At 45.5% G+C, this 27,830-nt stretch overlaps 1 protein-coding gene across 2 annotated transcripts in view; it reads right to left on the reverse strand.

The window, feature by feature from the left end:
• The window catches only part of NUDCD1 (NudC domain containing 1), a 1,097,680-nt gene that overhangs the window by 86,459 nt on the left and 983,391 nt on the right, over window positions 1-27,830 (reverse strand). For both annotated transcript variants that reach the window (XM_040434250.1, XM_040434251.1), the window contains exon 5: window positions 9,976-10,149. In XM_040434250.1, the coding sequence (XP_040290184.1) occupies window positions 9,976-10,149 (174 nt within the window). The remainder of the gene's footprint in view (window positions 1-9,975; window positions 10,150-27,830) is intronic.

Here is a 27,830-nt window from a genome sequence, read left to right on the forward strand (position 1 = left end):
ATAACAGGTCTTTACGATGACCGGCATTGTCAGTGCAATTTCACAATGAAAGGAACGGTGTAATTACCTGGCTGCGGTGACATCACTACTGCGCGGAATTAACAATTATCTGCTGTTAAAACAGGTCCTGAATGTGAAAGGCAGCACTAAAAAAACATGTCTGTGTCATAGGTTAGAGGACAAGGGGCTCATTTATTGCAATATGGATTTATTTTATATGGATTCTGCACAAACGTGGGAGTTTTTCGTCGCAGTGTAAAATATGCGTCCATCACCTTCTCATGCTGCATTCATGTTATTGGTCAAAAAACAGGTAAGGAAGACGGTGAAATGGACTACCAATACCTTGGTTAACCATTGGAAGGGGTTGTCCAGATGGTAAAATCTGATTTTGAAAAAATTGGAATCGCTTAAATGGATTTTCCAAGTGTTTAATATTGATGACCTACCCTTAGGATAGGCTATCAATATCAGATCAGCAGGGGTCCAGCTCCACCAATCAGTTGTTTGAGAGGGCGGTGGCGCTCACCGGAGCCTTCTCACAGCTTACCAGGACCAGCGCCGTCTATTGGACAGTGGCTGTGCTTGGTATTGCAACTAAGCCCCATTTACCTGAATTAAGTTTAGGGGAAAAAATGGCAGTACTACTGGGGCGCTCAGATTTAACCACACTGTATTTTTATATAAAACTAGACATAAACAAAGTGATCGGTTCTTGGTTTAGCTATGCGTTTCACCGATGCTCAGGGGTCTGCCTGAAGAAACCGACGGAGCGTCGGTGAAACGTGTGGCTGACCCGATCACTTTATTTATGTCTAGTTTTATATTAAAATAAAGTGTGGTTAAATCTGAGCGCCCCGGTAGTACTGCCATTTTCCCCCCCTAAACTTACCTCTGATCATCGGGACCTATTCTGGATGCCTGCGGCAGAAGGGAGCTGCTCTGATACTGCACAAGTTATTCCACATACACTTCCCAGCGTTGTGCCTGGCGTGCAGAACCTTATCTAGTGGGTTGCGATCCCCGACAATTAGGGGCACTCTCCGAAAAATTGTTCACACACAGGGGGCGCGGTCCTTCTCTATTCCCTTCTAATTTACTTGAATGGGACGGGCTATGTCTAGGCCATCAGTAGAACAACAAATCCCAGCAGCTGCGTCTTATGCAGGTAAGTTTCTTTTATTTCATTCCAGAAAAGGTCCTATAACCAGGACGCGTTTCGGCATGCAAGCCTTTCTCAACAGGTACATCCAACAGAAAATCACAAACTATATATAGGTCTACTACTGCCCACAGGGACGTCCTCACCCTGGTGGGTGGTGGGTATCAATATGTCAATCAAACAAACAAAAGCAGTAACAAATAAATGACATTTGGTAGAGATTGTTTCTACCTTGTTGCAGAATCTAAACATCTTTCCATCACGAGGCAGAGGTCTAAAAGGGATACATAAGAGAATATCAGATATATGTATAGACATCATAAATGCATAACTTCATAGTCTCTATTCAGGCCCCTTGGGTGCAGCGTATCAAGGGTGTGTATCCAAAAGGCCTCTCGTTTATGGAGAAGCCGCTTGATGTCACCCCCTCTGATACTTGAAACCATAATTGTGAAACAGTGTGTTTTAATTTGTCAAAATGGTTGGGAACTGGCAACATCAGTTTTTTTGTTCTAATATGGACTTACACTTACGAATCCGGTCCCTCACTGCCTGCATTGTCTCACCCACATATAGTAAGCCACAAGGGCATTTGATGAGATATATTACATTTGTTGAATCGCAAGTAAAAAAGCCTTTTACTCCAAAGCTTTTTCCCGTATGTGGATGATGAAATGAGGGGCCTTTAATAATGTGGGAACATTGTAGACAATGCAGGCAGGGGGACGTACCCATCCGTGGTGTGGATATCCGCTGTTGTTTCAATGTCAATTTAGTACTGCCCAAATCTGCATGAACTATTTTGTCTCGATAATTAGGATTCTTGTTATTGCAAATAAGGGGTAGGCTCTTAAACTCATCCACCTGAGGGTATGCCTTACCCAACAGCTGCCAATGTTTCCTAACCGTGTTGTCAATGCCCACATTAAACGGATGAAATTTATGAATAAGAGCAATCCTGGACATCTTGTTTTTGTTTTTCTCTTGGGGGCCTCTATCATCTTCTAAGCTATCTCTAGCCCTCATGAGGACAGACTGCGGGTACCCCCTCTCCTGGAATCTCTCTGTCATTCTTATGTCTCGTAGAACTGGGTCAGAGACTATCCGTTTTACTCGTTGGTATTGAGATCTAGGAATGGCTTGTTTAAGGGATAGTGGGTGGGCACTCTTAAAGTGGAGTATACTGTTTCTATCTGTATCCTTCCGATGGATATCTGTGGATAAATGCCCTTTCTGATCCTTAATGACCCTAGTTTCCAGGAAACTCACCACGTTGGTATCAAATGTGGCGGTAAATTGTAGGCCATGGACACTAGGGTCATTAAGGATCAGAAAGGGCATTTATCCACAGATATCCATCGGAAGGATACAGATAGAAACAGTATACTCCACTTTAAGAGTGCCCACCCACTATCCCTTAAACAAGCCATTCCTAGATCTCAATACCAACGAGTAAAACGGATAGTCTCTGACCCAGTTCTACGAGACATAAGAATGACAGAGAGATTCCAGGAGAGGGGGTACCCGCAGTCTGTCCTCATGAGGGCTAGAGAAAGCTTAGAAGATGATAGAGGCCCCCAAGAGAAAAACAAAAACAAGATGTCCAGGATTGCTCTTATTCATAAATTTCATCCGTTTAATGTGGGCATTGACAACACGGTTAGGAAACATTGGCAGCTGTTGGGTAAGGCATACCCTCAGGTGGATGAGTTTAAGAGCCTACCCCTTATTTGCAATAACAAGAATCCTAATTATCGAGACAAAATAGTTCATGCAGATTTGGGCAGTACTAAATTGACATTGAAACAACAGCGGATATCCACACCACGGATGGGTACGTCCCCCTGCCTGCATTGTCTACAATGTTCCCACATTATTAAAGGCCCCTCATTTCATCATCCACATACGGGAAAAAGCTTTGGAGTAAAAGGCTTTTTTACTTGCGATTCAACAAATGTAATATATCTCATCAAATGCCCTTGTGGCTTACTATATGTGGGTGAGACAATGCAGGCAGTGAGGGACCGGATCAGTAAGCGTAAGGCCTCTTTCACACTTGCGTTGTCCGGATCCGGCGTGTACTCCATTTGCCGGAATTATACGCTGGATCCGGAAAAACGCAAGTGAACTGAAAGCATTTGAAGACGGATCCGTCTTCAAAATGCGTTCAGTGTTACTATGGCAGCCAGGACGCTATTAAAGTCCTGGTTGCCATAGTAGTAGTGGGGAGCAGGGGAGCAGTATACTTACCGTCCGTGCGGCTCCCGGGGCGCTCCAGAATGACGTCAGAGCGCCCCATGCGCATGGATGACGTGTCCATGTGATCACGTGATCCATGCGCTTGGGGCGCCCTGACGTCACTCTGGAGCGCCCGGGGAGCCGCACGGACGGTAAGTATACTGCTCCCCCGCTCCCCACTACACTTTACCATGGCTGCCAGGACTTTAGCGTCCTGGCAGCCATGGTAACCATTCAGAAAAAGCTAAACGTCGGATCCGGCAATGCGCCGAAACGACGTTTAGCTTAAGGCCGGATCCGGATCAATGCCTTTCAATGGGCATTAATTCCAGATCCGGCCTTGCGGCAAGTGTTCAGGATTTTTGGCTGGAGCAAAAAGCGCAGCATGCTGCAGTATTTTCTCCGGCCAAAAAACGTTCCGGTCTGGAACTGAAGACATCCTGATGCATCCTGAACGGATTTCTCTCCATTCAGAATGCATTGGGATAATCCTGATCAGGATTCTTCCGGCATAGAGCCCCGACGACGGAACTCTATGCCGGAAGAAAAGAACGCAGGTGTGAAAGAGCCCTTAGTCCGATATTAGAACAAAAAAACTGATGTTGCCAGTTCCCAACCATTTTGACAAATTAAAACATACTGTTTCACAATTACGGTTTCAAGTATTGGAGCAGGTGAAGAGACCAAGGAGAGGGGGTGACATCAAGAGGCTTCGCCTCAAACGAGAGGCCTTTTGGATACACACCCTTGATACGCTGCACCCAGGGGGCCTGAATAGAGACTATGAAGTTATTCATTTATGATGTCTATACATATATCTGATATTCTCTTATGTATCCCTTTTAGACCTCTGCCTCGTGATGGAAAGATGTTTAGATTCTGCAACAAGGTAGAAACAATCTCTACCAAATGTCATTTATTTGTAGCAGATTGACATATTGATACCCACCACCCACCAGGGTGAGGACGTCCCTGTGGATAGTACTAGACCTATATATAGTTTGTGATTTTCTGTTGGATGTACCTGTTGAGAAAGGCTTATATGCCGAAACGCGTCCTCGTTATAGGACATTTTCTGGAATGAAATAAAAGAAACTTACCTGCATAAGACACAGCTGCTGGGATTTGTTGTTCTACTGTTCGTTGGAGGTTGCTCCTCTCCCATGCAGCGTGCAATTTTGAGCGAGTGCTGGCCTGTCTTCCCTTTTGAATGTCTGGGCCATCAGACCGCTGTGCTCACCGGAGAGCTGATTGGCGGGGTGCTGGATAGGCCATCAATAGAAAAATCTCAGACAAACCCTTTACATTTTTTTTTTTTTTTTTTTAATGCACACGTCAGCAATCTCCACCACTCCTGGTTCCTCCAAGCATGGAAATGTGACTGTGCAGTCAATCATGGTGTAAGGTGTGTCACCCCGGAGGCCGGGTAGTCACATTTTCTGTGTCAAGACAGACCAGGAAGTACAGATCTCCGCCAGTCACTATTACAGTGAATGGGGCCAGACTGCCATGCGGTAGCTTCCGGCAATGCCGGAATGCAGAGAGATGAGTTAGGCTGTTCCCTGCTGAAACAGCCTGCCGGATCTAAAAGCGCTAGTGCGAAACTAGCCTAAGATGGCATGCGAAAATGGGTTTTCTAACCTGGACAACCCTTGTAAACTTATCTACCGACATTTACATGACACATTGTGGGAGATGTCTAAGGCTTGCCCCTAATCTGCACACAGGAACGCCCCCAAACCTGTTTGAAACACTCATTTTAATGCTAACAACCTTTTTTGGAGTTTCAGTTAACGGGACAGTAGAGCAAAAACCTGGATTGTTAGCAAGTATCCTTAAAGGGGTTGTCCAAGACTATAAAAAATGCTCCCCCATATGCTGGGCCCCTCACAATGAATATACTTACCTGGCTCCCAGGTCCCTGCACCGCAGCTTCTGCGCGGATGAAAACGTCTGGTTTTGGGGAGGGGGAGCAGCCAATGGCAGGTGGGGACAGGGACGAGCCTCCCTAGCATCGCGGGTAACGCTAGGGAGGCTCGTACCCATCACCGTCTGCCATTGGCTGCTCCCCGCACATGTGGAGAAGCAGCAGCGGCGGTGCGGGGACCAGGAGCGGCGCAGGTACCTGGGAGCCAGGTAAGTATAATCACTGTGAGGGGCCTAGCATATGGGGGAGCATTTTATAGTCGTGGATAACCCCTTTAAAGGAGGAACTCTGAAGTTGACCATTGTAATTTATGACCCACAGGAAGCACACTCGGAAATGTTCAGTATGTTGCCTAGCAACAGTCACAGCAAGAAGCAGATGACAAAGGTAGGACACCACACACCTCCGAGACTAAAGTAGTCACCCACATTATGAACTCAAGATGTGCATCGCTGATCCACTACTCCAACAACCATGGTTTCTCATGACAAAGAACAACCCTAAGCAGACACAACTGGTAGAAAACTTTTTCCTCTCTGACCTGATTTTTATTTTTTTCACTTTAAGGCCACTGAAGTTCATAAAACTCAACTATATCATTATATTCAGGATAAAGAGATTACATTTTACAACTTCTAGATTCCACTTCAGCTTTACGGCCCTAATTACATCTTAAAAAACCAAGCGAGTGCCGTGGCGGATTTATGCCACACTGATAGTTTCCACTCCAATCTGTCTAACGTCTTCTGAACGTGGAATGAATATTTACAGGAAGCAATGGCCACGGGGAGAAGCCCCCCGCAGTCGACGCGACTAGACAGATTGACTACATTTCTGCAGGAGACACAGCGATTGGACGGAAGACGATAAACAAAGGAGAAAAGTGATGGCAACAAAAGGACGAGGTTCACTGAGCCAGAACGAGAAGGGCTCCGAGAGGAAAAGCACTGCCCGAATAACGGCAGGCACAGCCGTCACGCATCACCGTGAACGCTGCTCCCAACCAAATCCATTTACGCCAAGGTCTGGGTGCAGCTCACATGTTAATGAGTCATTATGCAAACAGGACAAGACACTGCTAAATGGGTCAAATCCCTGGGAATCCGGCCGCAGTTATTTATTTAGAGATGTAGCAGAGTTGAGTTTGACATTTACATTTCATTCTTCAGGGCAGGCTTGACTGAGCAGTGTGAAATCTCTGCATTAACCACTTCTGTACTTTTGTTCAGCTTTCCCCTTATTTTTTTAACCATTTTATGGACCTTTTTTTCTTTTTTTGGCATTATTAGGGTACAATGTTTTCCAAATGGAAAAAAAAAAGTGCACCAATGTTTGGGTCTTTGGAGCAAGGACAAGGCTATTTTAGGCTGATTGAAGAGGGCCTTTCCTCATTTGTTATATTTTACTGGTTTCTTTTTACTTTTTTCTTCCATTCCCCCCCCCACCCCCCCACCCACGAACAATATTCTACAGTTTTAAACCAGCATGTGGATCTGGATACTTTTGTAATTAAATGTAATAAAAAATGTATTATAGCTACTGCGTTATTCACTGAAATCTTTCTGTATAGCGCCACCTGCTGTTTGCTCCTTTTCTGATTTCTCTGTCCTGCTCACTGAGATGGAAGCACATGGTCAGTTCCATCCTTCAGAAGAATTGGAGCAATAAATGGGTCCATGAGAGGTACAGGACTGGTTCTAGAAGGGCTTTGTTAGAAAGAGGTTGTCATGTACTAGATCAGGAATGCTGAACCTGTGGCCCTCCAGCTGTTGTAAAACTACAACTCCCACCATGCCCTGCTGTAGGTTGTCCAGGCATGCTGGGACTTGTAGTTTTGCAACAGCTGGAGGGCCGCAGGTTGAGTATCCCTGTACTAGATTATGCATGATTTTCATTTTTTACATTAATCATGGGATAACTCCTTTAAGTAACATGCCCCCCCCCCCCCACAAGGTTATAAGAGACCTTTATCGGACATTCCAATGTTATTTCTAATGTATAGAAATATAGGCGAAAATACAGCAGCCCTGGCACATGGTAATTGATTGCCAGGACCAATAGAGTAAATGAAATCTAAGAAAAACCAAGCAAGTATGCATGCTGGGGGATGTAGTTTACCAACAAAGTGGGGTGCCGGAGTTGGCAGACTCCTGCATTCGAGGGCAATGTTGTCCAAACCTGCCCTTTTCCAAGAGACTGGCTACGTTATGTGGATGGGGGTGTGAAGGGACGCAGCTATAGGCAAAGGAGGGGAAGAGGCTGCTACAGGGCTCGAACTCCAAAGGGGCCTGTCCGGGGGGGGGACTGAACAGTTTTATTGTCCGGGGCCACTGAATAGTATTGTACAATGACATTATATACAGTGCTATCTTGACTACATGGAGGAGTGAGGATTGCACGGGAGGAGGGGGTTGCTGAAGGGTCCAGTCAGTTCTAGTTACACCAATGGTGTGATGATTCTACCCCAAAAAGACGGAAAGAAGGATCAGGCATGCTGGATTTTCACATGCCCAATCCTTTGTTCCCACAGGACATAAGTGATTGGCAAAAGAGACATTAGTGGGCACTGTGGAGGAAGGCAAACCCTTGAACATTTTATATAACAGCAGGGATTCTTGTAAAGTAGGAAAGGAAGACTTATTCAACTGTCAACTGCCCCTCTGTTCCAGCGCTGCTGCTCTACCCGCTAGTCATGCTGAAATACGCCTAAATTAGGCGTATTTCTGGTGCCGCAATCTGCGACTTCTCCCCGCTCCCACCAGGTCTAAAAAAGCGGTCGTGGCATGGCTGGGGAAGGAGACCGCCCGGCAGCCAGTCTCATTTACCATTTTCTACGCCTGTTTCAGGAGCAGAAAAAGGTCTAAAGAGCTCAGAAGATGTCTTACATTTGGAAGCAGCGCTGGATACGCCGAAGTTATGCAGAGGCTGGCCCCTCTTCATAACTTCAGCCAGCGGGGGGGCTTTATTAAGACCGGCGTCTAAAATGGCGGTCTTAATAAATGTGCCCCCTCGTTTCCTACTCTGAATTGATGAAGCACCTGACTACTTCAAGTGATCGCTGCAGCAAGTTGCTGGCCTCAGCGGTCACCTGAGGTAGTCATGGATGACAACACTGCAGCTACTTTCCCTCTGCAGAGACGACATGCCTACCTACCCTACATTATCGCTGACCTGGCCAAAGTGATCACATAAGGTAGTCAGGGACGTCATCGCTGCAAAGCCAAAAGCAAAGAGCTGTGGGCAGCACTGACTCAGGGGACCGGGGACATGTAAGTCTTCTTTAACTATCTTATGACAATCACTGATGTGACCTAAAATTTTTAGGGTCTCAGAAAACCCTTTTAGCCTTCCATCATTACACTAGACCTCCCGGGAGATGTGCAAGGAACCCCTGAGTGGCCTAGACAATCAGGAAAGCCGGAATGAAACCTTCGACTACTCCCAGACCACAAGGTATAACCCCTTTACTAGCCTAGATCTTCAAGGAAAATGGAATTAACCCCTTCACTACCCAAGCCCACCAAGGAGAAAATGTCTAAAAGTGATACTTTATGTAGCAAACATTTTTTGAAACGTTATCCTTCTTTTCTGCTATCTAAGCTCCAGCGAGTCTTCTATGCCACAATACATGGGACATATGAAGTTTAAAAATATAGATCATGTTTTCATTGTCATGAAAACGTGTTTTAGGCTGCTTTCACACTTGCGTTGTTGTTTTCCGGTATTGAGATCCGGCAGAAGATTTCAATACTGGAAAAAACTTTTCCGTTCAGTCCTCATGCATTCTGAGTGGAAAGAGATCCGTTCAGGATGCATCAGGATGTCTTCCGTTCCAGCAGCATTCCGTTGTGTGAGCGGACACAAAACCGCTGCAAGCTGAAGTTTTGTGTCCGCTCAAAGATGGAAACAAACGGAACCGGCACTGAAAACAATGACAGATTCATTTTTTTATGGAGCCTAAAAACCTGGATCCGTCACCTATTGACTTTCAATGTATTTAGGGACGGATCCGTTTTTTTCCATTGTGATTTCACACAATCTTAACAAAACGGATGCATCCTTATGTGCAAAATCAAAACAGATCCTCTGACCGATCTCAATACCACAATATGTGGCCACAAGAGGAAAGAGGCGCTCATAGGGTAAATATGTAAAAATTAAAAGGGCCCTCTGAGAGGGAATTATAGTCTGCTCACCTATTAGTGTTGCACCAAACTGGGCGCAACACCAGTGAAGGCAAAGGAGAAAATATTGCTGGTTGGTGCAGCCGGACCTATCCGAGATCCTTAGGCGGGAGCCAAACCGCCGGTTGGCTAGACTGTAGCACTAGGAGGCAGCCGGACCGTGGTAGTCGAGCTTGTCGTGGATAACACAAGGCGAAGAACACAACCTGGCGTCAAATATAGTTTTACTTTATTCTGAGACCATCTCAATACCGGAATTAACAACGCAAGTGTGAAAGTAGCCTTAGCTGTAATGTGTTCTATCTGGGGACATTTCAACCAATACAAAACCTGCTCTGTAGAAATATTTTATTGTGTAATAGACCGTTATGGTAATGTCTGCACCTTCAGGTAGAAATCTATTGCCTAGGCAGAATTTCATCCTATAAGAAAATGCTAGCGAGAGAGACCAGTGTCGGCATTACCTTTTTTCTCCTCCTCTTCCATTTTCTCCTCTTCTGGTTCATTTTCCTCATCTACAATGTATCTGAAGGGTTTGTAAGAAATAATTGTCAACCCATTTCCACCCGGTTCAATAGCTGCATAATGCGGGACAGACTTGCCATGAAGCTTCCTACGTTTCAAGATTTCACATTGATCTGTGAACACACAAAAAAGAAAAAAAAGAAAATAAAGGAAATATATTCTATAGCTATATAGATATGACAGTGAACACCAATTACAGCTGCATAAGCTTTAGGTAAATTGCTCAATTACAACATCCATGTTGGGAGGAAAACTCATTTGGCTTAAAGATAGTAAGAAAATTGCTGTTTGCCCCATAATTGCCAGGAGCAGCTCCTGCTGTGAAAGCATTTATGGCAATTCTTAAGCGAAATGGGTAAAGCATGTTACGATAACAAAGGGGTTATTCATATTTTATCGTTTTTACTAGAAGTGAGTAAAAGGAGGAACAAAACACAGACTGAACACAGTACCCCTCTCAACCACTAGAGGACAACAAGAAAATGAACAAATGTTGAAGGTTGGAAACTGCTTGAACAAAAGTTCCAACCTGCAGGTGTGCAAGCGCTGACTCTCCAAGGGCTGACTCTCCAAGGGCTGACTGAACTGGTTCCAGCCAAGTACTGTCCATCACAGTGCTGATACACTTTTCATTATTCACTTGATGTTTGCATGGATTTGCTACAATCATTGTGATAAAATGGATTAAAAAGCAATGCTTTACTTTGCAGTGTGTGCCCTTTCTTCATGCGATTGCCTACATCATTTACAGGGAGAGACAGGGAGGCAGCATTATCTGTGCTTACCTCATTTACAGGGAGAGACAGGGAGGCAGCATTATCTGTGCTTACCTCATTTACAGGGAGAGACAGGGAGGCAGCATTATCTGTGCTTACCTCATTTACAGGGAGAGACAGGGAGGCAGCATTATCTGTGCTTACCTCATTTACAGGGAGAGACAGGGAGGCAGCATTATCTGTGCCTACACCATTAGTTTACATCACTGGTAACTTTTCCATTCTTCTGATCCGTCAGAAGAACAGGAAAAAAAAAAAAAAAAAAAAAAAAAAAGGATCCTGTAAAAAAATATATATATTAGGCCCCATTCACACGTCCGCAATTTTGTTCAGCATTTTTCGGAACGGAATTGCGGACCCATTCATTTCTATGGGGCAGCAGATACGGAATTGCGGACCCGAAAAAAAATAAAACATGTCCTATTCTATTAGTGCCGGCGATGTGCGGTCCGCAAAATGCAGAACCGCAAAACACGTTACGGACGTGTGAATGGACCCTTACAGGAACAGACATTGAGGGCAGCATTATCTATGCCTACATTATTTACAGGAAGAGAAAGAGTCAGTACTACCTGTACCTACATCATTTACAGTAAGAGACGGAGGCAGCACTACTAGTACCTACGTCATTTACAGGAATAGACACGGAGTCAGTACTACCTGTACCTACATCATTTACAGGAAGAGACGGAGGCAGCACTACTAGTACCTACATCATTTACACGAAGAGACGGAGGCAGTACTACCTACACCTACATCATTTACAGGAAGAGACGGAGGCAGCACTACTAGTACCTACATCATTTACACGAAGAGACGGAGGCAGTACTACCTACACCTACATCATTTACAGGAAGAGACGGAGGCAGCTCTACTAGTACCTACATCATTTACACGAAGAGACGGAGGCAGTACTACCTACACCTACATCATTTACAGGAAGAGACGGAGGCAGCACTACTAGTACCTACATCATTTACACGAAGAGACGGAGGCAGTACTACCTACACCTACATCATTTACAGGAAGAAACGGAGGCAGCACTACTAGTACCTACATCATTTACAGGAAGAGACTGGGCTAAAAAACGGATCCGTCACCTATTGACTTTCAAAGTCTTTAATGACGGATCTGTTTTTTTCCATTTTGATTTCACACAACTGCATTTTAATACATCCTGATGTGCATCATTTACAGGAAGAGACATTGAAGGCAGCATTATCTGTGCCTACATCATTTACAGGGAGGCAGTACTATCTGGACCTACATCATTTACAGAAAGAGACAGGGAGGCAGTACTACCTGTACCTACATCATTTACAGGGAGAGACAGGGAGGCAGCATTAACTGTGCCTACATCACTGAGGAAAGCAGCACCATCTATCCCTTTATCACACGAATGCTCAACCTGCTGCCCTCCAGCTTCTACAAAACTACAACTCCCAGCATGCCCTAATAGCTGTATGCTATCCAGGAATGCTGGGAGTTGCAGTTTTGCAACAGCTGGAGGGCCGCAGGTTGGGCACGCCTGCTTTATCAGATTGGGTCCTTTAACACAGGTTGATGCATGGAAATAATAAATGCTAATTGAGGAAATAGGGAGTAAATTTGCACTCTTTGAAAGGGCTTTTACACAGATGCAAACTGTATGGGGACTAATGAGATGATACTTCAGGCTTCCATGGCCATGTCAATGATCCAGAACAAGCATTCTTATGAACGATCCCTCAGCTAACAATTGGGCCGTGTAAACTATCCGCAGGGTGAGCCGGAGAGACACTACTATTGTGGCTAAATTATTGTGACAGTAAAAGTTTTTACTAACCTTCCTCTTTGTGCCACATGGGCTGTTGTTATGTTATGTTAAAAAATGTTAGAGTAAAGCAGGCCTGTCCCTTTAATATAACAGGTAGTTATAAAATACCGGTACTTATAAAAATTACAGCCATTAATGCCAATGAGTACATCATGGAGGCTTGCTTGTAACTTGTTCACTTAGTAATCAGCATTCACTCTTCAATTTCCTTTTAGCCAAGTTTTGAAGAGTCCCTCAAGCGAATGCATTTCATTAGAGAATTACATAACGGGAGATTGACCGCCCTTAAACAGCAGCAACAATGCAGAGCGCCTGGATTATACAGGAAGGGAAGATCGGGATAATGGGGAAATCCACTTTATAATGGCGAAACAGAATGCAACAACTGTGGGGATTCGCTCTGGTAGTTAGGATTAGCGGGTGCAGCACAGAGGCAAAGTACAAGTTCTTGGTTCAAAACATCAGTGTTTATTCACACGTGAAATCAAAAACAAAAACGCAAGTTGCTTGGTGATCGTTTACACACATGAAAAGTTCACATACAAAACAGTCACCTTTTTTCCTGGGTGTTACTTCACACCCTGTTGGAAGTTCTGCTTTCTCAAGTCCACAGGCAGGCGTTAGGCGGCCTGTTCAACCTCACAGGGGTCTGAGCCCTCTGGCCCGGCTCAAGCCGCGGATCCCAACACAGCCCTCAGATCACAGCACACAGACCTCCTAAGCTCCACTGTCAGACGGAGGTAATCCTCCCCACCTAGCAGTGCTGGCCGGTTTTAATGCCTGGCAAAACCCAGCCTGGGACATGGGGAGTAGTCACCCACCCAGCACTTCTACTGACTACTCCCAGTAAGAGCCATCCCGGATCAGCTATTACAACCATACTAAGTATCAAGGTGTCAAACAGCAACTGCAGTCACTGTGGCAACCGCTTCCCTTACATCAGACTGAGGGGCCGGAACCTCTCCTCGACCGCAGGCTATCGTCAGTACTGGTCTCCCTATCATTCCAAGGTTTGAGCAAATTCACATGGTACACCTTCTCCGGCTTCCGCCGCCCTGGCTGTTGTACCTTGTAGTACTTCTCCAACCTTTTCGAGTACCTCGTAGGGTCCCTGCCACCTAGCCAGTAACCTACTGTCCACTGTCGGTACCAGAACCAAAACCCGATCTCCAGGGTTAAAGATCCGGACCCGAGCCTGCCGATTACACACCCAAATTTGAGCTCACTAAGCTGCCTCCATATGTTCCTTTACCAGCAGCAACACGGTTTCCATACGTTCCTGCATCTGGGTAGCATCTTACAGAGTTCCCGCATGACCTTGGACATAAAAGGGGTCCCCTGGTCAGTCAGAACCTTTTTAGGTAGCCCTACTCTGGAGAACATCTCCATTAACTCCTTTGCTATGAGTTTGGCCGATGTATGTCGCAGTGGCACCACCTTCGAATACCGAGTGGCGTAGTCTAGTACTACCAAGATATGTTGGTGCCCTCTAGCGGACTTCGGTACTGGGCCTACGAGATCCATAGCGATTCTTTCAAATGGAGTCTCGATAATCGGGAGAGGCACTAAGGGACTGCGGAACAGGTGCTGGAGGCTAGTTGTTTGGCAGGTCGGGCAAGAATTACAAAAGTCATCCACCTCTCTAAACACACTGGGCCAGTAAAACTGTTGTAGTATCCGGTCCTGTGTCTTCTGCAGTCCCAGATGACCCCCGAGAACATGTTGGTGGGCTACCTCTAACACGAGTTTTCGATAAGCCTGGGGCACCACCAACTGTTCAATGGGTTCACCCTGCAGCTGGTTTAGCCGATATAGCATATTCTGGTTGACCACAAAACAGGGAAATATCGACTCGGCACCAGGTTGTTGGGGTACTCAATCAACTATTACCACATTCTCCCAAGCCCGGGATAGGGTTGGGTCTCGGCTTTGGGCTGCACCAAAATTCTCCCCGGAGACATTTAGGTCTGCCAACTCAGGCCCCAGTGGCAATTCCCCAACGTCTCCCAATATTACCCTACGCAGAGTTGTCTCCCCCTCTTCCACCGAGGTGGCAGTCACCTCTACTGCTGGCCCTTCGGCCTCAGGTTCCCAGGGTTCTGGCCGTGCTCTTGAACATAGCCAATCTCCTGGGCTCACCCCTGACTCAGGGGTACCAGTCACTCTCACAACTGGCCATAGGGCCGGGAAACCCGGAAAGTTTGTCCCTATTATGAGTTCGTAGTGCAAGTTTGCAGCGACTGCCACTTCGTGGGTCCACCTGCCGGCTACCGTGGTTAGTCACCAGCACTGTGGGATAGTCTTTTAAGTCTCTGTGAAAGCACATCACCCCAACTTTCCGGCCAGTATACTCAGCAGACCGCACTAGGGTAGCTCTTACAAGGGTCACCAAGCTCCCCGAGTCCAGCAGTGCCTCAGCTTGAGTGTCTCCCACTTCCACCTGGCACAAGTGGTCTAGAGCCTCCGGGGTACCTGTGGCACACAGTTTCATAGCATACAGTGATTGACGGTAAGCACAATTAGTGTCCATGGGCTAAACCCGATGGGGACATTCAGCCATTATATGACCAGGTTCCTGACACCGCCAGCAGATTACCTGAGTCTGGCCCACAGTGGGAGCCTCACAGGTGGGTTTCACCGGCTCATACCGTTGGGCCTGGGGCGGGGAGTTCTGGGGTTTACCTGCCCCCCTCCCAAAAGAACGTCCCTTAAGATTCTTAGTGGCCTTATAGCGTTCCACCAGGTCCACCATTTCCAGGAGACACCTGGCCGATCCAGAGCTGGAGGGGGGTGGCAGCGCCCTCCAGAATATGTCAGCCAATAGTCTATCCAGCATAGCGGTGGGACTCAGCACATCAGGCTGTAGCCACTTTTGCAAAAGGTGGAGTAAGTCATAATACTGGAGTCTCGCAGGCTCAGCCAGCTTAAACCCCCACTGATGTACCCGCTGGGCCCGCATCAACACATTTACCCCCAGTCTTGCCAAAATCTCACCCTTTTCCTTCGGGTAGTCGGCCACTTGATCGTCCGGCAAGTCGAAATATACGCGCTAGGACTCTGATGCCAGGAAAGGAGACCACTGGTCTTGGTGCAGCTTTTCCCCGGTGGCCACTTTATTATACATCACCAGGTAGGTTTCGATGTCGTCTGCGGGTGTCATCTTCGGGATCGCTGCACGGACTGCTTTCCGGGCATCGTGGATGCTTGGGGTTGCTCCTGCTGTCTGCAAAGCCATCACGTGTTGCAGCAGCAGCAACTGGTTAGTCTCTTGCTGTTGCTTATTAGCCTCCCATTGGTGCAGGTTGGTCTCTCGCTGCTGTAGATTAGCTTCCACGAGGGCCTTCACAACAGCCTCCATTTTGTTGTGGGGTACGGGTTGTAATACCACTGGTTTGATGTACGACATACAACCGTGCCCGAAAATGCAAACAAAAAATAAATATCGAAGTTCACGCCAGCCTCACTGCGCTTGCCCGCATAGTCCACCAAATGTGGGGATTCGCTCTGGTAGTTAGGATTAGCGGGTGCAGCACAGAGGCAAAGTACAAGTTCTTGGTTCAAAACATCAGTGTTTATTCACAAGTGAAAGCAAAAACAAAAACGCAAGTTGCTTGGTGATCGTTCACACACATGAAAAGTTCATATACAAAACAGTCACCTTTTCTCCTGGGTGTTACAGACACCCAACAGTGTGTGAAGCTTTGCCAAGTCCACAGGCAAGCATTATGTGGCCTGTTCAACCTCACAGGGGTCTGAGCCCTCCAGCCCGGCTCAAGCCGCGGATCCCATCACAGCCTTCAGATCATAGCACACAGACCTCCTGAGCTCCACTGTCAGACGGAGGTAATCCTCCCCACCTGGCAGTGCTGGCTGGTTTTTAGGCCTGGCAAAACCCGGCCTGGAACATAGGGAGTAGTCACCCACCCAGCACTTTGACTACTCCCAGTAAGAGTCATCCCGGATCAGCTATTACAAGTCATACTAAGTATCAAGGTGTCAAACAGCAACTGCTGCTGACACATAAAACCCGGCTCTTACTCCAACGAGGCCAGGAACCTCGGTAACACGTACCCATCATCCACGATGATTCCTTGTATCTTCTTACACAACATAGGAAGCAAGCAGAGTGAATGTGGAATGACTCCCTATGGGCAGCCATACTGTAGCTACAGAGTAGTTTACTTAAAGGGGTTGTCCGCTTTCTGGTTACTGTTGACCAATGAATTTTTCAGATGATTTGATGACAATTACTAATATAACCTTTGTTGAAATTCTGCACCATTTTCTATATTTCATAAGATATGCCCGAATGTTTGCCAAGACTTTTGTGCTGTCCACACATGTGCTGTCCATAACATGGCTGCTGATGAAGGGTCATGTGACCAGACAAATCACCTCCATGTGATGCCTCCTCCATTCAAATACACTGCACCTGCCATCTGCACTTGTTCTGTTGGGAGTTTAGTGCAGGTGCAGTGTGTTTGAATGGAGGAGACATCACATCATGGTCACATGACCTTCCATCAGTGGCCATTTTATGGACAGGACCTCTATGAGAACATCAGAAAAGACTTTGTAAATAAGGGGCATAGAAAATGGTGCAGAATTTTAATAAAGGCTATATTATTAAGTGTCATGTAATCATCTCATGAACACATTGGTCAGCGATAACCAGAAAGTGGACAACCCCTTAAATCAAGGAATACAGAACAAGCCTGTATTGGGGCATTTATTAAGACTGGAATTTTACATGCTGATTTTAATCTATCCACTACTAAGTCAGATGCACCTCAATTATTAAGAGTTGCACACGTCTTAACAACTGTGGTGCAACTCTGCAGGTCCATGAGACAGAACTGAAGTCTATGCCAGCAAGAGAGCTAGTGTAGATTGCAGGTATAATCTATGGCGTCGGTTATAATAAATGTTCTGGGTTGGCTATGCCTGGGGTCCCCCCGCCCCACCCCCCATCCACATTTTGGAAAAGTGGTGAGCAGGACAAAACCGGCCCAAAAAAATTGCACAATTCTGTACAAGTAGGGTGTTGCCCAGTTTTACAACTTTTTCCAGGCCAGTGTACAGAGAATAAGTGTCCTCCATGTGTGTTACTGGTCAGGTTCAGATGTACAATTCTAGTTTCCCATTATCTATGCATTAAATGGGTTTTGTGTTTTTTTTTGGAACTGATGACCTGTCCTCAAGAAAATTAGACACCATATAGGACATGACAATCTCTTTCGAACAAAGCTAGAACCAGCCCTGTAACTCACATGGATCCAGAGATCTCCCCATTCATTGCTTTGCTAGATTATCTTCATGTGTCCTTTCTGCTGCAGGTCTCTCCCTGTAACTGCCACAGCTTCTAACAGAACATATGGCTAGTGGCAGTTGAAGATTTAAATTGAGAACGTTCAACCAGCTCAGTGAGACAGATAAAAAAATAAGGAAAAAAACAAACAGCAGGTGGCGCGATACAGATACATTTTATTGAATAACTCAGTGCCTGTACTAAATTTGTAATTACAAAAGTGTTTAGATCCAGGTGCTGGTTTGAAAAATATAGAATATGTTTTGTGACACAACCCCTTTAAAGAGGTTTTCCAGTAACAGACATTTATCCCCTATCCACAGGAAAGGTGATACATTTTTGATTGCTGGGGCCCCAGGAGGAGTTTGAATAGTGTAGCGTCCAGCATGTGCCCTGAAAGTCCATTCACAACCAATGGAAGTGACGGAGCCAGGTAAGTAGAGATCTTAACCATTTCCTTTAGCCCCCTTAGTCATTGAATGGAGCGGCAGGGTGCATGTGTGACCACTGCTCCTCCTCACTGCAGTCCTGTAGCGAGGTAAGACACATGGGGTTGCAGAGGTAGGTGAAGGGTTAAAAATAATTAGCTGTATATTCTGTATGAAGGACAGGAGGTTGGGTGACATCATATTGAAGGGTGATTATATATACATTTACCTCCTGTCTGAATAAGGAAAAGTTTCTAGTCAGCATTATTATAACAAGAGCTGCCTGTCTGTATAAGGAACTGCTATTATTGTAATGAGAGCTGCAGCTATTCTTGTATGTATGCATGAATGTATATAAGGCCTGTATGACAAGCAATAAATAGAACTGTTACTGACATCATACTGCTTGTGTCACTGATAAGTTCTCCAGGCCTGTCTTCGGGGACAAAGGAAGGAATCAAGGTGCATTGATAAGGAAATATTACCTTTTCAGTTGGGAGCTCATCCGTGGAATAGAAAATACAGGAATTCGGTAAGTAACGGAACATTCCTGTCTAACGACTGGGGACATTCCGATGCTTTCCGTAAAATTTTCTGTTGCTTCTATTTTGAATCCGCTTTAGACACTCTGAAAGGATTGGAAACTATTTTTAGGCAAGATAGAATGAAAAAAAATGGTGTCTGTCTTTAGGGAAGATAGACTGTAAATAGACTCCTGGCCAACTAAATTCTTTGGGGAAGTATTTAATAGATATATCTTTTGGGGAAGGATTTACCAGAGGAATTCTTTTGGGAAGACTTCATATAGACTGCACCTTGATTTCTCTTGTCACCCCCTGTCTGTTGCTTCTTTTCTGTCGATTTCTTATGCTTTATGTTATGTTATGATGTTATGAAGCATTAAGTAATTTTTATGCTGAAGGTAAGCAGCAACTAATGCTGTGAAAAATGTACTAACTTTATTGTGTGTGTCCTGGATGACCTTCTAACCCAGCAGCTGGTGAACGCAAGTAACTATTTTAAGGGATTATACTAACTGACAGTTGAGAAGGAAGTTGTGCATAGACATAAGTCCTTCACGGTACAGTTCAGTCAGTTCTGGGGAAGTTTTGCTTTGCCTCTATCTCAATTAAGTTTTAAGTAATGGGTGCAAAGCAAGGTAAGGTCTCTCCACCCCTCCGAATGTAGGAGAAACATGTAGGGATTATGTAGCCCGGGTCTGTGGGACTGATTATTATTTAGTTACTCCCTGGGTGGATAATATGGCAGGATGGACAGAGGCAATAAGGAGTATAAATTCGTTCCCTCGGGAAGGGGCTAATGACACCTTCCATATGGACATGGTAAAAGGGTTATGGTTGGGTGACAATGAAGCTTACCCATATTATGGTCCAGACCCCCAGTGGGATATGCAGTATATGCAGACGGGAGGGGAAAATTGGCTTACTTATGCACCATACTGGTATGATAGACCAAATAAGACGGTTCACAGACAGAAGGCAGAGAACCAAAAGGGATATTAAAAGAAACATGAGTTAGAAAAAGAATTGACAAGGGATTCACTGCAGAAGCCCCCTCCTCCCTATTTAGGTAATATCCCACAGATATATCCGTCCCTTTCAAAAGATGACTTAGCTTTACTGGCTGCATATACTGCTACTAACATCCAACCACCTACAGCTCCCCAGCTCCTGCAGCCACCTCCGCAGTTGCCACAACCTATGCCTGATCAAAGTGGTCAGGACCCGGCGGCTGGTGCTGTTGGTGCCTGGGATGTCATAGCTCCCATGCGCCTTAGATCACAAAAGTCTTTTCCCACACCTGCTCATATACCTCATTGTTATGTGGACAGTGACCTTTTATGACTGTAGGGGACACCTTGTTAAGGAAAGCTATTGACATAGATGATATTAATAAGATTGTTAAACACTGCCCTGAACCCTCTTCATCTGGGACGTTTCATTATTTGAGGAGAGCTTGTAAAGGGAGATGTCTGACACAGGAGGCCTTATAATAGATGGGATAGTTGGACATAATTCCCCCTGGGATTGGAGTAAGGTCCCCTCTATAAGGGAGCATTCACACGACCGTGTTGGTTTTGCGGTCCGTAAATCACGGATCCGTGTGTTCCGTAGGTCTTCAGTTATCTTTCCTTTTCCGTTCCGCAAGTCCATATAATACGGACGTGGTGCTTCCGTGTGTCATCCGTTTTTCACGGTCCGCAAAAAACTGAAATGGGACTGAAATGGGGTTTCCTAGAATGTTATCAGTCCAGGGGTCTGTTAAAAACGGATGACACACGGATGCATTTCCGTGTGCTATCCGTTTTTCACGGACCCAATGACTTTCTATGGGGCCACGGACCGCGATTTGCGGCCAAGTATAGGACATGTTCTAAAAAAAAGGAACGGACACACGGAACGGACACGGAACGGACAGCACACGGATGAGAATAAAAGGCATACCGCAATTTTCACGGACCCATAGAAATGAATGGGTCCGTGCATTGTCCGTCAAAATTGCGGAACGGACGCGGAACGGACACGGAAGAAAAACACGTTCGTGTGAATGCTCCCTTAGCACTATAGAGCCTCCGAATACGCCGGCTGGTAATTATAAATTAAATACTGAGGCAGGCATAGACACAATGTGGGAAGAAATTAAGTGTGAAATGGAGAGGTGTTTTCAGACTAGGTCTTCATTGCCAACTGCTGTAGCCTGTAGACAAAAATCAGGAGAGTCTGTTATAGCCTTTTGGAAGAGGTTCAATGAGGTTTGGACCCTGGAGGCAGGAATGAGTATTCAGGATAATATGCATTCTATGCTCATTCAGACTTTCCTTACCAATCTACAGCCGCATCTCCAGCTTACTGTTAAACAAATGGTCTCCGAACTGGATCAGTCAATGCCCCTACCCACTCAGGCAACCTGCCCCAAATGATACCCAAGCTCGAGGCACCCAACCTTACCCACAAGCTCAGATCAGAGATCTTCCCCCACCACTGCCACAGCCCCAGAATAGTACCCCTCGTTTTCCTGTAGCCTGGGGGCAGCAGACATAACAATGAGGATGCCCGGGGGACTGTGTCCCAGCATTCACTCTCATCACAAACCACTATAAGGAATCTCCACTGATTGTGTTAACCATAGAGGGACGCCCTCTCCCTTTTCTTGTGGATTCTGGTGCTACTAGTAGTACTATATGTGAGGATTTAATTATAGTGGTCCAAGAGAGGATGCTGAGCCCTCTGTGGGAATTAATGGAAAACTGACCAGATCTTATAAAACTCCTCCCCTCTCGATCCAATATCCATACCAGCACCAGTCAATGTTCACACACAGTTTTAGGATCATTCCAAATTGTCCTGTGAATTTATTAGGGAGAGATTTGTTTGTTCTGTTGAAGTTGCAGCTGGGGATTAGCAGGACGGGACCCCTACATGTCACATCCTCAGTTATGCCCATTCATGTTCCAAAGGATAATTGTTTTTTATATTTGGAATGCCAACCTCAGGATCCGCTACTTGATCCAGTACCTCCTGAGGTTTGGGCAAAAACTGACCAAGATGTTGGCCTTATCTCTTGTACACCATATAAGGCAATGCTTAAGCCCGGCGCTGCACCTGTTTATATTAAACAATACCCCCTTTCCCCAGAAAAATAAAAGGGGATTGAGTTTATGTAGAGGCAGTGGTAATTGAGGAAATTATCTCCCCCAATAATACACCTATTAATCTAGTGAGAAAGGCAGATAATACCTTTAGGTTTGTCCAGGATCTTAGAGCGGTAAATGCACAGATCATACCTATAGCCCCTGTGGTCCCAGACGTACCATCTCTGCTATCGGCTATTCCTGCCCATGCAGAGTTTTTCTCTGTTATTGATTTAAAGAATGCATTTTTTTCTGTCACAGTTGACAAGGAGACACGGCCACTTTTTACTTTCACATTTAAATTTCGCCAGTATACTTGGTGTAGAATGCCTCAGGGTTATGTAGACTCCCCAGTAGTCTATTCCATTGTCCTCCAAATTACACTGTACCCTTGGACTGCCCCTCATGGTTCTGTCCTTCTACAATATGTGGACGATCTCCTCATATGTAGTCCTACTCGGGAGGCCTGCCAGGCAGACTGTGTTAGTTTACTACTGTGGTTATGTGAATGTGGTCACAAAGTTTCTAGAAAGAAATTACAATGGTGTATGGACAGTGTTGAGTATTTGGGCTTTGTTCTTAGTAAAGGTGAGAGGAAAATCAGCCATGCCAGAATTACCTCCGTTCTGGGTCTGCCCCGCCCACAAACCAAGAAAGACAGGTTAACCTTTCTTGGCATGATTGGTTACTGCCGCCAATGGATTGCTGATTGTTCCTACTATGATAATATTCTGAGACAAGCCACTAATACTGAGATGCCTTACTCCATTAAATGGTCTGATGACATGTTACAAGCTTTTAGTCATTTGAAATGTGCAATGGTCTCAAGTCCTGGATTCGGCCTACCCGACTATGGAGTGAAGTTTCACTTATTTGCCAGGGACAATTGTAAAACCATGGCAGGAGTCCTGGCGCAGGATCATGGAGGTAAATACCGCCCTGTTGCTTTTTTCTCAAAAGTGGTTCCCGTACAGGTTCAGGGCATGCCTGTGTGTCTCAGGAGTTTGGCAGCCTGTGCTATGGTCGCTGAGATGGCTACGCCGATCACCCTAGGTCATCCCACCACTCTGCATTCCTCACACAATGTTCAGGCCCTATTGAAGAACATACATACGCAACACATGTCACCACAAAGACTGAGTGGATATGAAGTTTTGTTGCTATCTAATCCTCAACTTCATATCAAATACTCAGCACCCACATTCAGTCCAATGACTATACTGAATGCCCTACTTGGATACAAGGGAGAGCAGGATGATTTGCCTCCTCCCCATGCATGTACTGAACTTATACATGAACATACCTCACCTAGGCCTCACTTACAGTCCACACCCATTGAAGGGGCACCTGATATTTTTGTGGATGGATCCTGTTCCCGCCCTAATGACAACACTTATCATGCAGGATACGCTGTGGTTCAGCTCCCTGATGTTATACTGGAATCGAATCCTATACCTTTTCAGTCAGCCCAAGCAGCTGAACTGATTGCCCTCACTAGAGCTTGTTGTCTTTTTGAGGAGAATGATGTAAATGTATAGACCGATTCCAAGTATGCCTTTGGGGTTGTACACGATCATGGGGTAATCTGGCAGAGGAGAGGCTTCATAGCTGCAGATGGGAGACAAATCTCACATTCCACCCTAGTACATGATCTCCTAGCCGCCATCCAATTACCGAGCAAAGTTGCCATTATCCATTGTAAGGCACATACTGGACTCCAAACACACATAGCTAAAGGGAGTGCCCTGGCTGATCAGGCAGCAAAGGAGGCTGCTATTAGAACGGCAGCAACAGTTCAAATGCCTTCCCTAGTTCCAGACATTACCCTTACTGACGATCTATTACTCAACCTCCAGGATTTGGCTACCAGTAGTGACAAAATGGAATGGCAGTCGGTAGGTGCAGTACAAGACCCTAATACGGGTCTTCTCTGCAAAGAGGGGAAGCCATGTATCCCAGTTGCAAGTGCCCCGATTTTAATTGCACAGTATCATGGTCTTGGCCATAGGGGAGCACAGGCAACCACTGACCTCATTCAGAGAGATTTTTTTATACCAGGTCTTAGATCAAAGGTACAATCTTATGTTTCACGATGTACACTGCTCAAAAAAATAAAGGGAACACTTAAACAACACAATGTAACTCCAAGTCAATCACACTTCTGTGAAATCAAACTGTCCACTTAGGAAGCAACACTGAGTGACAATCAATTTCACATGCTGTTGTGCAAATAGGATAGACAACAGGTGGAAATTATAGGCAATTAGCAAGACACCCCCAATAAAGGAGTGGTTCTGCAGGTGGTGACCACAGACCACTTCTCAGTTCCTATGCTTCCTGGCTGATGTTTTGGTCACTTTTGAATGCTGCCGATGCTTTCACTCTAGTGGTAGCATGAGACAGAGTCTACAACCCACACAAGTGGCTCAGGTAGTGCAGCTTATCCAGGATGGCACATCAATGCGAGCTGTGGCAAGAAGGTTTGCTGTGTCTGTCAGCGTAGTGTCCAGAGCATGGAGGCGCTACCAGGAGACAGGCCAGTACATCAGGAGACGTGGAGGAGGCCGTAGGAGGGCAACAACCCAGCAGCAGGACCGCTACCTCCGCCTTTGTGCAAGGAGGAACAGGAGGAGCACTGCCAGAGCCCTGCAAAATGACCTCCAGCAGGCCACAAATGTGCATGTGTCTGCTCAAACGGTCAGAAACAGACTCCATGAGGGTGATATGAGGGCCCGCCGTCCACAGGTGGGGGTTGTGCTTACAGCCCAACACCGTGCAGGACGTTTGGCATTTGCCAGAGAACACCAAGATTGGCAAATTTGCCACTGGCACCCTGTGCTCTTCACAGATGAAAGCAGGTTCACACTGAGCACATGTGACAGACGTGACAGAGTCTGGAGACGCCATGGAGAACGTTCTGCTGCCTGCAACATCCTCCAGCATGACCGGTTTGGCATTGGGTCAGTAATGGTGTGGGGTGGCATTTCTTTGGAGGGCCGCACAGCCCTCCATGTGCTCGCCAGAGGTAGCCTGACTGCCATTAGGTACCAAGATGAGATCCTCAGACCCCTTGTGAGACCATATGCTGGTGCAGTTGGCCCTGGGTTCCTCCTAATGCAAGACAATGCTAGACCTCATGTGGCTGGAGTGTGTCAGCAGTTCCTGCAAGATGAAGGCATTGATGCTATGGACTGGCCCGCCCGTTCCCCAGACCTGAATCCAATTGAGCACATCTGGGACATCATGTCTCGCTCTATCCACCAACGTCACGTTGCACCACAGACTGTCCTGGAGTTGGCAGATGCTTTAGTCCAGGTCTGGGAGGAGACGGTCCGCCACCTCATCAGGAGCATGCACAGGCGTTGTAGGGAGGTCATACAGGAACGTGGAGGCCACACACACTACTGAGCCTCATTTTGACTTGTTTTAAGGACATTACATCAAAGTTGGATCAGCCTGTAGTGTGTTTTTCCACTTTAATTTTGAGTGTGACTCCAAATCCAGACCTCCATAGGATGAAAAATTAGATTTCCATTTTTTTATTTTTGTGTGATTTTGTTGTCAGCACATTCAACTATGTAAAGAACAAAGTATTTCAGAAGAATATTTAATTAGTTCAGATCTAGGATGTGTTATTTTTGTGTTCCCTTTATTTTTTTGAGCAGTGTATTATATGTCTCAGAAACAACCCAAATAATTCAAAGAAGGCCACCAGCATCTGAATTACCCAACTTCACCATTCACTCACTTACAAATTGACTTCACTCATATCCCAAAGACAGGAAGAAAGCAGGAGTATGCCCTTGTAATTGTGGATCTGTTCTCTAGATGGCCGGAGGTCTTTCCTTCCACCAATGAAACCACACAAATTGTGGTAAAAATTTTGTTACAGGAGATCATCCCTAGATGGGGGTGTCCTGTTCAAATTGACTCAGATAATGGCCCAGCTTTTGCATTCAGGGTATGTAAGGAGCTTTCCAAAGCCCTTAGGATTGACTGGAAGTTCCACCTCCCTTATCACCCGCAAAGTTCAGGGGTAGTAGAAAGAATGAATAGAACAATTAAAGAGAAAATAAGGAAAATTACTGGAGGCACATTCACTAATTGGAAAAAGTTCTTGCCTATAGCCCTAGCAGAAATTAGGATGCAGCCTAATAAGAATACTGGTTACTCACCATTTGAGGTCCTAATGGGAAGACCCTTCCCCACTCCCTGGGGTCCAAAGGCCCCTGTGATAGAAAAAGGGGATCTAGAAGTAGTACAGGCAGAATATGTGAGGAAACTTGTAGAAAACTTTAGATCAAATTGAACGAGATGTTGCTCGTGTTTCTCCTTTCTCTCCACAGGAACCTACGCATCCTTTCCAACCAGGAGACGTGGGGATAGTCCAGCGCCTGGCAAAAGGACGAAAACAGATTGAGTTCCCATTTGGACCACCCACCCGAGTGGTAGCAGTCACCAGAACAGCGATTCTGACAGAAGAGGCTCCAATCTGGATTCACGCTAGCAGGATAAAAAGGGTCCCTGAGGCTTATTCTCCGGTGACAGACAAAGATAAAGAGGGTGAAGCAGGTGTGAATTCCCTGAACAAAGAGGGGAACTCAGAAGAAGTTTCCCTGAAAAGTGCCTTGCCACAGGCTGAAGATGATGACCCCACAATATTCTGGGAGATTTGTTTGTCTGCTAATAATTATTAATCTTTGTGTTTTCTTGCCAGTCTGGCTTATTACTACATGTATTTATCACCCAGAGGAGATGAGTTTCTTCTGCGGCGCACCAAATAATCGGTCAGTATATAAAAGAGCTCAGGAGCAGGATCCCTTGGCTCCCGTCCCCTTTTATTCTGAACAGAATAGTATAGTCAGGATGGCAAATGCCCTAAATGTTAGTTCATTGTGCCTTAAAGACTTACAAAGCCCACGGGATCTTATACAAACATGTGTTATTGCTGTGCCTACACCCGATGAATCCCTCCTTGAAGTCTGGTCGAAGGCTAACAATACACAATCTTTTATTCCCTTGTATGACTTCTGTGGGGAGTGTCAGAAATTAGGAAATAGTAGGGATAATATTAGAATAACTACTATTAACGTGACTACAGCAGAAACTTGTTTTACCCTTTCCCAGGATATGACTTTATATTGTGATAATAGAGACATAAAAAGTGGATTACCTAAGAATAGTGTATATGATTATATTGACGACACTTGTAAAAAGAATAGTAGGCTGGCTAGCTCCCTGGATAATTCCATGAGTTGTAATAAGACCATTGTGACTCCCAGTTTTACCTATAATATAATGCTCCCTAAAGGATGGTTTTTATCTTGTGGTAACAGCACCTACAATTACATTCCTGATAATGTTATTGGAGGTCCCTGTGCGTTATCCAGGCTGACTTTGGCTCTTCCCAGTCAACCCCCTATCAGGAGAGCTTACAGATCGGTTACCAAGACTTTATCAGAAGACTGTGACTCTACTTTACCCCTTCTCAGCCGTACAGAATATACACGTTTGGGTGCCTCTATATTAGGAGTGCCTGGATTGGCTATATATAATACTCGTACTATAAATTCTATTGCATGTGACTTGTGGCTAAATCTCTGAATCACACCTCTATCGCCTTATCAGACATGCTTTTAGATATACAAGGCATAAGAGGAGCAGTGCTAGAAACTAGATTTGCTGTAGATTATTTGTTACTTAAACATAATATAGGATGTCAAGATTTTAAAGAAATGTGTTGCTTTAATTTATCTGATCATTCCAGATCAATCCAGTCCCATATTCAAGCGTTACATGAAATTGCTAATAATA

The sequence above is a fragment of the Bufo bufo genome, chromosome 5 (assembly GCF_905171765.1).
Source record: "Bufo bufo chromosome 5, aBufBuf1.1, whole genome shotgun sequence".
NCBI lineage: Eukaryota > Metazoa > Chordata > Amphibia > Anura > Bufonidae > Bufo > Bufo bufo.